The sequence below is a fragment of the Carassius auratus genome, unplaced genomic scaffold (assembly GCF_003368295.1).
Source record: "Carassius auratus strain Wakin unplaced genomic scaffold, ASM336829v1 scaf_tig00217772, whole genome shotgun sequence".
Lineage (NCBI taxonomy): Eukaryota > Metazoa > Chordata > Actinopteri > Cypriniformes > Cyprinidae > Carassius > Carassius auratus.
Window position 1 is genome coordinate 14,181 of NW_020529236.1, and position 17,337 is coordinate 31,517.

The 17,337-nt window shown below is 36.1% G+C and overlaps 2 protein-coding genes and 1 pseudogene across 3 annotated transcripts; 1 reads left to right on the top strand and 2 right to left on the bottom strand.

The window, feature by feature from the left end:
* Window positions 1-1,001: 1,001 nt before the first annotated feature.
* LOC113102919 (ras-related C3 botulinum toxin substrate 3) lies at window positions 1,002-5,886 on the bottom strand. The gene is made up of 6 exons (XM_026265882.1): window positions 5,722-5,886; window positions 4,121-4,192; window positions 3,892-4,009; window positions 2,465-2,527; window positions 2,199-2,358; window positions 1,002-1,874 (listed from the first exon to the last, which is right to left on the bottom strand). The coding sequence occupies exons 1-6, from the start codon at window positions 5,754-5,756 to the stop codon at window positions 1,744-1,746; spliced, it is 579 nt and encodes a 192-aa protein (XP_026121667.1). The 5' UTR covers window positions 5,757-5,886; the 3' UTR covers window positions 1,002-1,743.
* Window positions 5,887-7,514: 1,628 nt separating this feature from the next.
* Window positions 7,515-14,029, bottom strand: LOC113102918 (cAMP-dependent protein kinase type I-alpha regulatory subunit). 2 transcript variants are annotated; one of them, XM_026265880.1, is made up of 11 exons: window positions 13,879-14,029; window positions 12,144-12,323; window positions 11,869-12,036; window positions 11,649-11,740; window positions 11,500-11,561; window positions 11,372-11,418; window positions 11,107-11,265; window positions 10,968-11,028; window positions 10,707-10,828; window positions 10,438-10,519; window positions 7,515-10,262 (listed from the first exon to the last, which is right to left on the bottom strand). In XM_026265880.1, exons 2-11 carry the CDS (start codon window positions 12,315-12,317, stop codon window positions 10,090-10,092), a joined length of 1,140 nt encoding a protein of 379 aa, XP_026121665.1. In that variant the 5' UTR covers window positions 12,318-12,323; window positions 13,879-14,029; the 3' UTR covers window positions 7,515-10,089. The 2 variants fall into 2 exon arrangements, with proteins under 2 accessions (XP_026121665.1, XP_026121666.1); XM_026265881.1 differs by having other exon boundaries at window positions 12,144-12,326; window positions 13,879-13,996.
* A 1,045-nt stretch (window positions 14,030-15,074) lies between these two features.
* Window positions 15,075-17,333, top strand: LOC113102917 (actin-related protein 2/3 complex subunit 1A-like; annotated as a pseudogene).
* The last annotated feature ends 4 nt before the right edge of the window (window positions 17,334-17,337 follow it).

Sequence of the window (17,337 nt, forward strand, 5' to 3'; positions counted from 1 at the left end):
AAAAAAATAAAAATAAAAAAAAATATATATATATATATATATATATATATATATTATAATTATGTCTGATAATATATCTATATATCTATCATATGTCCTCATATTTATTTTATTTTTGATGTGTTTTTGTAAAGTCAATTTTGTCAATATAATACTCTAATGACCACTTTACTATTTAAAATGCTTAAAATATTTACTATTTAGATTTTTACTTTGATTTTTAGTGAACATTATAATAGTTACTAATTACAATAATAGCATATGGAACAAAAAAAAAAAAAAAAAAATATATATATATATATATATATATATATATATATATATATATATATATATATAAATTCTTGCATATTATTTTTATAGATAACAACAGTGAGACTTCAATATTATTATTTTATTATTTATTTATTTATTTATTACCAACTGAACAAGGTAATGTCCCCAGTTTGCATGTCAGAAATCTGGTCACCCTAGTTTGGGTGTTAGTCAGGTCTAGTTATGTACTAAGGGATATTGTACACTGAAGAGTTTATTATAGAGTTTATAATAACCTGTTAGCTGTTGTACAGTATACAGATGTTGCTTAGCAAATGAATAAAAGACCACATAACAGCCACAACCATACCTTCACAATGATCTCACGTCTTGTTCTGATTTATTTTGAACAAGAACTTAAACTGCGACTGAGATGATGTACTGTATGTGCAAGTGATTTAATTTTCAGTCATTAGTTCAATAAAAACAAAAATGCCTAATGTTAATGCATACTAACAAAAACATGCTCAAATGGCACACGTTTTTTAATCATTAAAATTGAAATATTAATCATTAAAAGGTAAAAGAACATTTCAAAGAATCATCTGAACACTTACAAACTGTTAAAACATTTTGTTAGCCCTGCACAAAAATCATTAATGGCACATTTCATTTCATCGTGTTTGAAACATATCAAAATATATAGGAAAATGTTAAGCAAAAAAACAAAATGGACCATTCTAGACAAAATGGTTTTCATTGTAAGTTGCAGAATGAGGTCCATTACAGACAATTGTGATTACAGCTTATTTTATATAGTATTATTTCTATTTATAGTATCACATAATAGTACTTTATAGACAAACTAATATTTCAGTGTGTAATATTTCTATCATTATTTAACAAATTATCACATACAGTAGTCACATTAAAACACAGATACAGTATGAAATGTTTAAAAGGCGATAAAAGCTGAAAATAAAATGCTTAAGAATGCATTTACCGTCACCCCTCAGGTGAGAGCATTTAACTACGGCCACACATTTAAGTCGCAAAATATCTTATGTACATAATCTTCTGACACATTTACAGATCCCAAAAGGGAAAATTATGTGCAGATAAAATATGAATAGTCACGATTTCCACAATAAGCTCATAAAAATGTAACATTTGTTGCAACAGGGCAAAGAACCTTACAGTTAGCTCTGCCGGTTCTTCAGTAAATAATTATTCATCCTGATGCCATGGCCTTACGTCATTCTCTTCCAATAAATGTTCACATTAAACCAACAATTTAAGGCAAAGGTTAATAAAAAACAAAGCAAATTTGGCATATTTACGTTGATATATCAGTTATACCAGACAGGCCAAGGAAATGCATGTCTCTGCAGTTTGTCACCTCACAAGCTGGATTTATCTGTTGATAACAGCAGAGCTGAAGAGCAGGAGCCCGCAGTTTACAAGGCATATCAATCAAAAAAAAATTCCTCAGAATACAGTACACTTCTTGCCCCTTTTCTTTACAGGTGGAGGACATAAAACAGCGCGGATGGCCTCATCAAACACAGTTTTTAAACCCCGTTGAGTAAGAGCAGAGCACTCCAGATACTTCACAGCACCTGAAAGCCAAAGATTTCAATGAGCCAACTATACATGATACAGTTCCCCGTGGCAATGACATAACACTATTATAGCACATTGAAAAAGTACTTACATTTCTTTGTTGTAAAACAAAGACTAAGTACGCTTGATACATATATATTTACATTTTCTTGTTTAATTAATTGCACTAGTCATTTCTTAGTAATTGTTTGTAAGATGTACCAGCATTTTTTTTTTTTTTTAAACTGTATCTACACCAACTTTGGTTTTCAGTGTAGGTTCGTTAAAAAAAAAAAAAAAAAGGAAATTAACCATATACATATAAAAAAAAACGTTCATACCAATCTCTCTTGCCATAGCAAGCCCTTGCGGATAAGTGATGGGAGCTAGTTTCTTATCCCGCAGACGTTCAATCGTGTCTTTGTCATCTCGCAGATCAAGTTTAGTGCCCACAAGTATGATGGGGGTGTTTGGACAGTGATGGCGAACCTCAGGGTACCACTGCAAAGAGAAACCTGGTTAACACAAGGCACCCTAATACACTGTGGATCTTGTTGAGGAATCAAAATGCTCGAGAGCTATTTCTTATTCTTCAGTGGATACTAACCTTTGCTCTTACATTCTCAAAGGAAGCAGGGCTCACCAGTGAGAAGCAAATTAAAAACACATCCTGTAGAAAGCAAAGAAGACTCTTCGTAAAAATCAATGCCATCAATTATTCATTTCTGATTACACTGCATTATATAATGCTGAGGTTGTCAGAAAACAGAACAATCATTTTTGAAAACTTTTTATAACCTTTTTAAATCATTTATCATTTGAAGAAACACAGTACCGCTCAAATGTGTGGAGTCTGTGCAATGTATTATTAAAAATTATTATCAAAAGAAGGTCTTTATGCTCACCAAGGCTTGATTTATTTTATCAAAAAAATACAGTTAAAACTGTTATATTCAGACATGTTATTACAACTTAAAATAACTGTTTATATTTTCATATCTTTTAAAATGTAATGTATTCCTGTAATGGCAAAGTTGAATTTGTTTTGTGGAAACAGTGATTCTTTGATGAATAATAAGTTAAGAACAGCATTTATTTGAAATAGAAATGTTCTGTAACATTAAACACTGCAAAATAGATTTTCTTACTTAGTATTTTGGTCGTTTTCTAGTATAAATATCTAAACATTCTTGAATCAAGATGCATTTACTTGACAAGTAAAAGATTTAAGAAATTAAGTCTATAAAAATTCTCAAAAGTTTGTTAGTCTTTGTTTAAAACAATCAAAATTATCTGCCAAATGCGGTAAGAAACATAATCTTAATTCAAAGGCTAGACAATATTTTTTTTCTTTCCCCCTTTGGCAGATATTTTTGCTTGTTTTAAGGACAAAATTTGTATATATATTTAATTTTTACAGAAAACAAGACATGTCTTAAGATATCTTAAGCCATTTTACTTGTACAGTAAATTCACCTTGATTCAAGAATTGTTTTGATATTTATACTGGAAAACAAGACAAAAATACTACGTAAGAGAATAAATATATTTATTTTATTTTTATTTTACAAATTTTTTGCAGTGTAATTACTGTCAATTTTCATAAGTATAATGTGCTGAATAAAAGTATTTTAAAAATCGTACTGACCCAAAACCTTTGAACAGTAATGTACATTGTCATTTTCATAACAAAAGGCAGAGGAAAGTTGGGGGGGGATTAAAATTTTTAAAACACATTGTAAAAATATTGGAACAAGCAAATAATTCAGTTGGATGTATGCACAAATCCCTGCTCAGTGCTCAAAAGATATAAGATCCAACTACAGACAAAACTAGTTTGTGTATCAAAATGTATTATTGGTTATAATTTACAGAGCAAAGAACAGACTATGCATGAGTCATTCCAAAAATTATAATTAATGAAGTCTAGAAATTAGTAAAAAAATAAAAAATAAAAATAAGCATCAACAAAAAACACTGTCAAAATTTTAAAAACTTCAGATTACATAGCCAATCACGGAGATATTTACGCACTGTTTGGGGATAGGAGAGTGGTCTAAGGCGGTCATAGTCCTCTTGCCCTGCTGTATCCCAGAGGCCTAAGTTAACAGGTTTACCATCCACCATAACATTGGCAGAGTAGTTGTCAAATCTGAGGGTCAGAACATTTCAGAAACACATCCACAGAAGTGAACTGTGAACACACATGGGTAACAGAGACACAGGAATAATTCCCATTTTTAAAGTATCAAACTGTACTCACACTGTGGGAATATACTCTCCTGGGAAGGCATTAGTGGTGTAGCTGATGAGCAGGCATGTCTTACCCACGGCACTGAAATACAAAAGACGCTAAGTGGTGAGTGTGACTGCAGTACTGAGGACCGAGGACTGCACATACACAGCACATCAAGAAAACAATTGTAGAAAGGCCTGTAGTTATTCATTCAGGCATTACATTCACTCTTGGGCTCGATGGCACACTGGCAGACACTAATTCACAGTCATGTTGTCAAATGAACTGCCCCGCCGGATGAGGAGTGAATACAGGGTGACAGCTTCTTGTCATGAAAAACACACTCTGCATGCACTTACACAGAAAGAGGAGGAAAGAGCATAGACAGGAAATGCAGCAGCTGGGTGAAAAGTGATAAAAAAAATGGGAAAGGAAGAGTAAGAGTGAGAAAGTCTGATAATAAAAGGGGCAAAAATAGAAAAAAATAAGTAAGCAGGCTAAAATAGCAAGTATGTTTGAGGGCTTAGAAACCTGAATTTGTATTCCTGTCATTAGATCATTAGGTTGTGAGTTTCACATTGAAAATGACAGAAAGCGTGTACCATGAGACAGGGGCTAAATGGTTACAATGAAACAGCAAATATTAATTCTCCATGGTCTAAAAGAAACTATGAATTAAGCCCATACATTGAACTAATACCATTAAATAAGTACAAATCACACCAGTAGAGATAATAAACGGTTTGGCCAATATGCTTTCTGCTTGACATGTATTTTAAGCTAAAACAGTACTAGTATCATTATTGTTAATATTGTATAGTAGGCTACATATTGCATTCTACTGTTGTAGTCTAATAATTATCTAGTGATTATTAAAAAAAAGGATGAATAGTGGTTATGTAATACTTTAATGTTAAAAAATAACCGGTATGGGCAATGAAATGATAATAAAAACAAATGCTAGTAGATATCTACCAAATACCAATTACAATGCAACTATTTGTTTCATTCGATGTTTATCATCGCTAGGAAAAATACCGTATTAAGAATTTAGGATGGAATTATGCTGATTTTACATGATGCGCTCTGATAAAAAAAAGAAAAAGAAAAAAAAGAAAGAAAAAAGAATGAATTATGAAAAGGTCAACGATAAAGTTTAGGTCATTTCCACCGGAGCTCTAGTGATGTAACGTAGGTGTGAAAACATGACATCATTACGAGCCATTCCACCGTACACGCGCACCTTATTTCTGCACCGCACGAGATGCGTGTAATGTTTGCATCATCACTGCCACAATACTTTAAAGAGAAATCGATTCATTTAAAAATGCAACAAATGAGCACAACTGTAAACGAGCATATTAACAAAACAGCCAAAACTAAACAGAGCCTATGCTCACTACAATTTAATTTTAAACCATAATGATAACAACTGCGGTGTGTCGGAGAAAAACACGGTCATATTTAAAAATGTTTAATAATGTTAAAACCCTCAATTTTGTTTCAGCAGATCTGAGCCAAAGCACGATCCCCACTCCCCAGCTCCTTCTCGCAACAATTGCTTTCCCCCAAAAGAGAACCTCAGTACAAAAATAAGCAATTTTAGCGTTTATTCTTCAACATCTTACCCGTCGCCGACAACGACACACTTAATGGCTTGCATTTGCAGTGCACGAGTAGTATCCGAGGAGCGAGGAATCTGAAGAAATAGCCTGAAATGTGATGTTAAGGTGCCTGTGGGCTGCTACGACTGCTGATCAGTGTTCAGCTGCAGCAGCAGCACTATTGAGGGGGTATTTCCGGAAAAAGACGAACACAAGGTTCGTACACTTTCGGAGATCTCGTGAGTCTCTCTTCTTCTTTCTCACACCACACCGTAACACAGTACAATTCACATGTGAAAATATAATATCAATTTAATAGATAAGGAAGTAAACACGGCACGTTGAAATTAAAACCCCCTAAAAAACAGGTTAATATATTTAAAGATTTTATTTGACAGGATAGGGTTAAAGGAACAGCTGTCATTCCAGCGCCAGACAGTTGGGATGGCATTTGTTGTGTTGGGTGTGGAGGGGTGGGGAAAATGATACAGAAATCTCTGGAAAAAAAGCCATTAATTCACATGACTACAAACATTTTGGGAAGAGTCAACTCCCTGGGGGTGGATAATATGAGGAGTCCTTAAAAGTAACAGTTGTAAAATAAATATACCTTACAGCCATTTTAACAGTGCGATGTCATCCAATCAACATTTCTGCCAAATAGACTCTTAGAAATGTTGTTTTTTAAAAATGTATTATTAATCATTAATATTTTAAGGTGTCTACTTACTTTTATACTATCAATTAATTATGCATGTATGTTAGTGACCCTAAGACAAATCCTAATCCTAACCATACAGCAAATACAAGTAGTTAATTAATATTTGTCTGTACATAAATATAAAATTACACTGTAACAAGTAACTTTTAGTATTTATTGATGATGTACTGTAGCTTACAGAATTAAAAGTCAATATTCGGTTGAATGTATTTTGTGTCAAAATATCTAATCCAAAAAGCATGTATTACAGGACGCAAGGAGTATTAATATTGGAAGCCTTGAGAGAAATATTCTACAGGCAGAGGAAAGTTGGGGGGGGGGGGTTAAATTTTTTAAAACACATTGTAAAAATATTGGAACAAGCTAATAATTCAGTTGGATGTATGCACAAATCCCTGCTCAGTGCTCAAAAGATATAAGATCCAACTACAGACAAAACTAGTCTGTGTATCAAAATGTATTATTGGTTATAATTTACAGAGCAAAGAACAGACTATGCATGAGTCATTCCAAAAATTATAATTAATGAAGTCTAGAAATTAGTAAAAAAATAAAAAATAAAAATAAGCATCAACAAAAAACACTGTCAAAATTTTAAAAACTTCAGATTACATAGCCAATCACGGAGATATTTACGCACTGTTTGGGGATAGGAGAGTGGTCTAAGGCGGTCATAGTCCTCTTGTCCTGCTGTATCCCAGAGGCCTAAGTTAACAGGTTTACCATCCACTTACAGTAAAGGAAACACAAGATACTTACATATTCAAGAATTAATCATTTTATTGCTTGACCTGCCATTGGGACAATCTATACCAAAAGATTTATAACTGGAGTACATCCAATGAAATCAAACCATACACAGTTATAGAAAAAGAATAATAGAAAAATGGTCCTCTTACATCTTACAACTCTCTGTGCTGATGGCTAATCAAACTGAAGAATGGGTGAACAGGAGTCTCTAAGCCTACAAGCAAATTTACCAATTCTTCTGTATATACTAGAACACAATTTTACTGAAAACCTCAGAAGAAAACACCATCGGCAGTCACAAACAGGGAATGAAAAGCAAACTTTAAAAAAAGGTTGGTGGGGGGGGGTGTTGGGGGGACAAGCTCACTTCTAGTGTATCAGTGAATGTTCTTCAAGAAACAGGGCCTGAATTTGTAAATAAATCACAATAAAAGCAAGCAGAAAATTGAGTTAGCTGTGGAAAAAAAGTCACTTAATTTATTCATAAAAGGGAGCGAATTACAAGAAAGTTTAAATGATGCAGTCTACAGAAAACCGGGAAAGACTTATGGTTCATTTGATCTATTCTGCACTGCCAAATTAAGTTAAATGAACAAAGCAATGCATATATGAGCAATAACAAGTACACCATTTAGCAATTTTATTAACAAATGGTGTCACAGTTTACATTAAGGGCTATATAAATTACTTCAACATGTTTATTTATTCAACCCCACCATGAGGCATAAACCACTCAGTGAAAAGACAGTAGAACAGGTTAATCAAAGGCTACTCTTCACATATCATTAAGGGTGCAGATTGTGTCTTTAAAGCTACAGCACCAAGATTTGACCGATTCAGAAATTATAATCCAGTCTAAAGGGGCAGAATCGGGGAATGAGCATCTTTTCCCAGAAGACTGCAGTAAAGGCCTTACATCAAGCGTCAGAGAGGTAAAAGAAAAGGATTCCTCCGTGTGGTCAGTCGGACAAAGTCAAACGTTGAAGATAAAAACACAAAATCTAGGTCAGTTTACTTGCACCTTTCTTTAATTAACATAGCAATTTTGGGACAGTTCAGTTAAATAAACTCTTAATTCCTGGAGTTTCAAGTCTAAATAAATGACACTGCTAAGGGTATCTGTATATACCGATGAAAAATAATATATTGTCGTTTACAGATAATACAGGTAACAAGCTGACATTATGAATAGATTTGGGAGGGGAAAAAACTACAAGGACATTTCTGTTGGCTATGCACTATGAAAGTAAAGAAATAAGGCACTTCTCAAAGCCTAAATTAGCTCGAGTCTGCAGTATAAAGGAGCTGGACAGCTGTGTAACTACATAACACAAGATGTGTGGGAAACAAAAATACACAAATTTAAAATTCACATCAACTGTTTTCAAATAATACAAGAATATCTCTGTGTGACAATTAAAATCTACCTTCAGCAACAGTTAACACTATTGTACCCCCCAGTAAAATCGTAAAACAAAATTCCGAGAACCCCAAGAACAATATCTGAGAAGAGATTAAGATGGTGGCAGTAGTGGATCGCACATCTATATATGATGGATCCGAACCCCATGACCTCAACACAAGCGGTAAATACTGGCCCTGTTTTAAGACTGTGATTTAACTAAGGAGTATATTCTTAATTCTCAATCAAAAAAGGACACTGATCATTTGAAAACTAATTGTCTTAGTCCTGCTCTGTTAAAAAAAATTAGAAAGAAAGAAAGAAGGGGGGGGCATTTGGGATTTCAAAACAGTTCTCATACACATCACATGGGATCTTCACTTGGTTAAAGAGGTCACCAAGTGGTCACTTCCTGTCGAGGAGCATCCTCACATACTCTGTCAGATTTCATTAACCATTACATTTCTGTAACTCTTCTTAATTCATCAAAACCAAACATTCCTACTTTTTTCTGTACTTAAACGCAATGTTGAACACAAGATAACATCACCTTTTTGTGGGGGAAACAAACAAAGAAAAGCATTTGCAGCAGGCGGCATTTCAGAAGGGAGAAAATGCGAAACAAAACCTAACTTTAAAAGGAGATTTGTCTAATGTTGGTGAGTCCAGTGCAAGCCTGTGTGTAGCATGAAGGATGAAGGGAAAACAAAACATCTAACAGAAAATGAAAAAGTCCAATGAAATGGGATCACATGCCACAATGAAAAACAGCAGGCGCATATAAAGTGTATTTTATATATATATATATATATATATATATATATATATAATATATAAAACACACACACACACGTATCTATAGATATCAAACTGTGCAAAAAAATATGGTTGTGGTCATTTACTTCTAATATATAATAATTTACATACACTATATATGTGCAGCAATAACAATAAAAGAGCAAAGCTAATCACCATGATAAACATGGTGACATTTTAACTTCAGTACCTCCAGTAAAACAATATAACACACATGGATTTATGCCTTTGGCTTCCCTATACTCAAATGCTTGAAATGAGCGAGGGGAAACAGATTCTGAAACCCGATGCCTCAATTAAGATCATCATACACTGAATAGATAGACTACATGACTGTTAACCCTGCCACTGGTTTCCTTCATTCCATTCGAAACACTGTTATACAGAAACGTCAAGCAATTTGGAGGAGAGAGACAATCCCGACAGACCTTGTTAGTTCAACATGTTCACATGACAGGCATCTGTGGCACAATGACTGGCTCGTTTCTCAGGCAAAACTAACAATCAGGCTTATGGTAAATCTATGATGGATACGAACGCGACAGGGTACAGCACGAATCAAACAAACAGATAGCGAGAGAGAGAGAGAACACTGAAGTCAATGGGCACCTGGGTGTTGGAAAATGCATAAAGAAAAGTAAGAAAATAAAGCGGATTTGCATTGGTGGACCCTGCAATAGAGGAGGAAAGAGCCTAGAGCGCCTCAGACGGACAGAGACACGAAGCTGTTGTACTGCTGAATGTTTCGCTTCAGGATATCTGAGCAGGGGCCGAGCACGCGTTCGAACCGCGGACGGTCCAGTTTTACGCACTTCAACGGGCCGCGAGCAACCACGGTGGCGGCACGAGGCCGGTTCATGAGGAGAGCGATCTCACCTGTTGAAACACATACAGAGGGAAATCAGAAAAGAGCCATAGAGAAACAAACACACACATTTACGTGCACTTACGGACACTCATCATGGACTCACATTAGCAAAGGGATTTCTGGGATATGGTTAAATATACGCGGCATGACTGATTTCACAGAATGTAAAGAAAACACAATTACCAAAGTAGTCAGATGGTGCAAGTCTTCCAACCTCTACAAATTCCTCATTCTCCGACCGTCGCTGCAGGACTGCTGCCGAACCCTGAGGACACAAGTCCGAATCAATACGTCTGTTCTTCCAGGACGCCTCTCTGAGGTTTTAGGACTACACTTTCAGTTTCACCATCATCGAAGTAGTATATAAAACCATATGACTCTAACTAACACAAAAACTTGTTGGAGATGCGGATGAGTAGATTTGAACGAATAGATTTAACAAGGAAAGCTACCTCTAGAATAATGAAAAATTCATCTCCTGGCTGTCCCTGCACAACAATCTTCTGGCCGTCTTCAAACTGGACCGTCTCGAGGGCATCAGCAACTGTCAACCGTTCCCATTTATCCAGAGACTCTGCGCAAATAATGTCAGCATGTTATCACCACAAAAGGCAAACTACACACACACACAAAGACACAACCTGCAAATATACATTACAATAAAAGAACATAAAAAAAATACAAATTTATGGCAGACGAAACATCAAACTCACCCAAAATGGAGACCTTGCTAAGGAATTCCTCATACATTTTTCTCTTTCTCAGAGTACTTCCCTAAGCACGGACAGTAAACAAGACAAATCAGTTTAAATTTAAAAAATGAATAACTAATCAGTGAAGTCGTATACTAACCATGAGTATTCTCCTGTAGCTGTCCCGGTCGATCCCCCACAGCTTGACGTTGGTCTTTGCTCGGACAGTGGCTGCTCTGGGAGTCCCATAGATCAAAGCCAGCTCCCCAAAACTGCCACCCTCTCCAATACTGGTCACCCACTCGTTGTTGACGTACACCTGTCAAAAAACAACAGCACTTTCAAATATATCCATCCATATATCACATTTATGCATTATCATATTACATCCTGATTCATCGTTAATTTGAAAGCACTGCACTTACATCCATTTCACCTTGGTCAATAACATAAAAATTGTCCCCCTCGTCCCCTGAAATGAGAAATCCCATACAGAAATCAATTTATTTGTCCTATTTTTACACATTCAGCTTCTGCTAAAAAGAAGCCTTACCTTGTTGAATCACGGTCTCTCCTGCAATGTAAGTGACTGAGAACATGGCGTCAAATATGTCACTGTGAAGAGTAAAATAAGTCACTTGCAATAAATGACGACAGACCGTATGAGTTACACTGAATATTTCAATTGACAAAATGTGTCACCTTCTTTCATTGTCGTCAAGATGAGCAAAGAGCACATTCTTTTCGATCGCTTTAGCAAGAGCAGCCATAGTTTTATAATCTTTAGGAATGACCTGTGAAAAACAGCAAAAGATATTTTCTCACTAAAGAGCAATTGTACTGTTGTAATGTAGAATTCAGCACAACAATGTTATTTGTGTGGTAGAAAAATTCTAAAAGAATGACACAAACGAAAAGTTACCTTTCTGACATAAGACGCTGCGTCTTCCTCGGTGTAGACCTCTGCACTGATGGCACCGCGGCGTCGTCGGCCCTTAACCACAGGGTTCATGGGAGGAGAAACCTCATCTTCACGGGAGTCTGAGCGAGAGCTGGACTTCTGCTGGCTGACCAATTGTTTAGCTTCCTCCTGACACACATAAACAACAATTGAGGCACTGGAATTTTGGAGCAAAAGAGTATTTCTAAAGAACACCGACTGTAAGAGCATGCGGTTTCCCGTGAAAAATGACTGACCTTCTCAAGCCTCTCGAAGTACTCTCTGAGGAAAGCCATGGGTCTTTCAGGCCTGTTAGTGCACAGATGCACAATGCAGTCCTTCAGCAGCTGCTGGATGTTGTGCTTCTGCACGTAGCGCTCACACTCCCGCAAGCTCCTCTCTTCTTCACTGCTCGTACTGCTGGACGCCATAGTGACCTGCTGACCCGACACATGCACTTCATGAAACCCAACCAATCCTTCTTCATGAGCCAAAAACATCATTAGACCAATTATTTGCATTGAAATGTGAAGATCTGACAATCATCATGCCTTCTAAACTGTAACGCCATGAAGTTTTCACAAATTTTACTGTAAAGTCTGCTTGAATCTGAAGTTGCAAGCAACGTTGTGATGTATTTCTGAATGAAATGGGATCCTGAGGGCGGAGCCATCTCAAGCTGGCAGCAGACTGACAGCTGAAGGCGAGCGGATGCTCTGTTAATGCGTCACACAGACGTCATCCGAGAAGGAACATCATTCCAGAGGAGAAGCAAATTCTCTTATGTTAACTACGACTATGAAGACAAACCATTCTTTTTATTTGGACATGCACTTAGATGAACTGTTTACCACAAGACTTGCGTGCTGAGTAAACAGAGTCAAATCTGATTACATGTGGACTTTAAATTCAAAAACAAACTGAGATACTACAAAATATTTTGTACTATTTTTAATTTTATAGACGAAACTGTTATGGAAGTCATTTAATTAGGCATATAATATATTTGTGTTAGTTATGAGGAAAAATTACTCTATTATATTTACACTTCAGTGGTTTCTCATACACCCACCCCTGTGTATGATCATGTGTAGATGTTCTTGTGGTTAAAATAACTTCCTACATTTATACACATATAAATTACACCCCTTACCATGTTTTTCAGAGTTAAGAGCTTCCCAGACATGTTGACCAATGAACTTGTCCAGTCCATCTGCCGTTACAAGACACGGACTAAGAACTATTTTGAAAAGTGAATTTTCCAACGGATTCAAATGCTAACTTAACAAAATCAATAAAATGTTTCCATTACACAAATATATATATTTTTTAATACGTTTTTTTCCATTTCTTTTACTAAATTAAATGAAACTGTTCGTGATCATATCTTAATGAAAAAAAAAGTACCAATGATACAAAAAAAAACACGTAGTGTTGCTGCAACCCAATACAACATTAAACAATTTCAAATAATAAGTTGTCAAACCGCAACAAGAACAACATTGTCTCCTATATTTCTAATAAATACGTAGGTGATTAAGCTAATAAGCACAGAAAATTCTCTCAAGTAACATATATATATTTTTTAATCAGTGTTGTATTTGACAGTCATACCGTGGCCCTTAGTTCCTGTCGGGGCCCCTGAGCTCATCAAATTCACAGTTCGCATCCCCACAGGCGTTTCTCAAGTCAACGCTAATCGGTCATGTGAACATAACATTATTTTAATTCGAAAGAAGCATGACATTGTAAACACAAGCTGCTAGGCACGTGTGTGAACGTCAATCAGCGTGACCCTGGAGCCTCGTGCAGCTCGGTGTTTTCTGTGAGCGGTTTTGTCAAGCAGCAAATACGCCATCTTGCAAACTAACGTTACATTCAAACAACAGCGGAAGCCGACCGCGTTACACGAACCTCTCTAGAGGCCGTCAGCCCACGCATCGACACCAACAACTGTCACGGCCGAAGACTTCTGCTATTAAAGATTCATACCTGAGTAGCTTGGATGAGTGTATGTACGTGTTTAACTCCGTTTACACGGGCTTTCTCACAGTCCTCGGATGGACGGTTGCCTCACCGGAAATGGTTATGACCAATCACAACACAACGATTGACGTCAATGCCCGTTACTCCTGACAACCTTAAAGGGCAAGGGGTTGTTTTTGTACTGAGAGGAGATCGAGGTTCAGACTGAGCTCATTTATTACATTCTGACTCACATGATGTGCTACATGTGCTAAGTGTTTAGACTATATTTTGCGGTCCCCCCATGTCGTGACATTGCTTTTTAAAAAAGAACGTATTTAATTTTCCACGTGTTTAAAGCTGAGAGAGCCTGTGTGATTTGGATCTAATGAAGATGAAGAGGTTAAGTCTGTACATAAACCCAAGCCTAGTGTTGTCCTTATTCAACCAGGGTCATAAACACCACTGAAATTGCGTTCTTTACTGCAACAAAACTAATACTTTACCAGTAACACCAACATATCTATCTCTCAGGTTTTATGGCGTATTGATTACACTGATCTATATAAAGACTATTACCATTACTATATTATAGATCAGTGATTTCTAAACACGTATATAACCACAGTTTTACTACAAATACCATGGTTTAACTATAGCAACAATGTTTTTTGGTTTTATTTTGTTGTAAAACCATGGTTCATTTCCTTAAATTCAGCACATACATTTATTTATTTATTTGAAAAGGATGTTTAACCATACTGACATACAAAGGATAATAAAATACAATAATACAAGCAGAAAGAACTATTTGAAGATAAAACACAACAGATGAAGTGGTGAAGTGTAATTTAAAAGGATGAAAATACTGCCACCATTTAATTTCCCTCATGTCGTCCCAAAGATGCATGACTTTCTTTCTTCTGTGAAACGCAACAAAAACATTGAAGAATTTTGGCCAAACCAAATTGACTTCCATTGCATGGGAAACAAAGACAATTCTCAAGACATCTTCTTTTATGTTCTTTGGAATGACATTATGGTGAGTAAATGATGATGGAAATTTCATTTTTTGAACTGTCCATTTAAGTGAAAAAATAATCTATTTTTAAAATATAACCCATTATCATAAGACCATACAGGCCAGGTGCCTTATCAGGATATGAAGACACACCCCTCTTATCTCCTCCCTGCTGCCTCTGAAGCCTTTCTTACGACTGCTCAGCCTCATTCGTGTCGACTGCCCAGAGTCCACGAACATAGCCTTCCAAAAGCTCTCCAGCAAAAGGATATAGGGATATATCACTATCTAGCAAAAGAGAGGAAGAGATAAAGGTGAGGGCATAGTTAATATTCCATAGTCAGGAAGAGTTGTTGTTTGGTGTACAAATCTGCAATCACTGCTCAGTCATATTAATGTACTGTAAATTACCTATATCCTAATAAGAACTGGATAGAGAAGAATGACTCTTGTAGAACTGAACACTGTTAACATGTTGGCAAAATTAATTTAATTCACTTGTAATTATGGAAATGTTGTGTTTTGGTAATGATTCCATATCTTGGAAATTGTGACATACATAGCTGACTACAGCTGACTGTGACATGTGGTTATAATGTACCATGTGAATGAAACCGGCTCACTAAGGAGAAATTATACCATTTAGAAAAAGGACAATCAATGATATCTGGGCGGAGAACTGCAAGCTTTTTAGTCACATTCATTTTCATGATTGCATGCTCTTCCTGACATCTGCTGTGCATTCCAGGGTTTCCCTGTTGAAACATGTCCCTCTATAGCTTTGGATTGGAGCCTCTGTCCTGTCATGCCTGGAACAAAGACCGGACACGTAAGAGCAAACTAGTTGAGCTACATTTCAATGTAAATTACATCCCCAGCGTTGCTGCCTGCAGTCCCATTTTCATCCATTATAATCTACTCAGAGGAATATCAGATTGTCTTTGGGAGAAAAGCTGCACTTCTTCATATGAATCATCAGTTTGCTATGAAATTATTGTAATATTGCTGCTTTATACATGGGGTTTGTCTGCCAAAAATTCCAATCGAAATGATTTTTAAAGACCGTTTTTCTGAATATAATAAAATAATAATATTATATCTTTTTTTATTATTAGAAATTGCAGTAAGTCCCAACAGCAACGTTGTGTACATATACCAAAAGCAAGGAAAGGAATGGACTAAGGTTCATGTACTGACAGAACACAGTGGGCGAATCACAGGTAAGACAAAAGAGAATAGCTGCCACATTAGTCATTAACCCACCGATTCTGTGAGACTGACCCATAAAACAAACGTTATCTCAGTGCACCAATCAAAGGTATTACATAAACCACTGTAAACAGTGCAAGTCTACAACTGAGTCTTATAATAGCTGGAACTTAGTTGCAATGAAAGAAGTAGTGACAGACATTTCTTCTGTATTGTGACATGTGTCCGAATGAAAAAGGTTCGATCCACCATTATTGATTGGATGAAGGCATATCTGAATGCAAGCATGCAGATGTATGGAAAGGGAGGGATTTATTGTTGAGAGACATTTTGATAAATTACAAGGTCAAAACAAATGTAAAAATTATGCATGGATGAATAGGTCACAGAGTTTAATTTTGATTCATCGCAAAATTCTTCTTCTTTATACTAACTAACATTCAGATATCAAAATTATTGAAACACCAACAATAAAAACAACTAGCTAGGTCAGCTGACTACTTCATCATCAATTCATAGATATTGTCATCAGTTCCTTTTCTGTTAACAATTTCTCCAACAGTCGGATGTGTTAAGACCCGTTTTCTAGTTTGGTCATGTAACGTGTGATATACTATATACCCCATTCTATAGTACATATAGATTCTGATAATAGTAATAATAATAATAAAAAAACATCTTTAACAACTGAATTCATTCTTAGGGATTGATTGGGCCCCAGAGTCCAACCGTATAGTGACATGTGCCTCAGATAGGAATGCCTATGTATGGACCCTTAAGGATGGGGTTTGGAAGCCAACGTTGGTGCTGGTTCGCATTAATCGAGCTGCCACGTGTGTCAAGTGGTCCCCTCTGAGAACAAGTTTGCTCTTGGAAGTGGGGCTAAACTTATTGCAGTGTGCTACTTTGAAAAGGAGAATGACTGGTGAGACCTGCTTTTTTTTTTTTCACTTGCTGAGATAGACGTTACTAAACATATGTATTATCTCATCCATACCAACATCTCTTGTGTTCCTGATTGACTCTATAGGTGGCTGAGTAAGCATATCAAGAAGCCTATTAACTCCACAGTTCTGAGTCTAGACTGGCATCCCAATAACGTACTGCTGGCAGCTGGCTCAGCTGACCTGAACTGCAGGTTTGAATAATCAGACTACTTACGCACCATGCTGCTTTGCAAACCATTTTATTGGTAACATATATCATCTTTTATTGGTATAGAATTTTTTCTGCATATATCAAGGACATCGAGGACA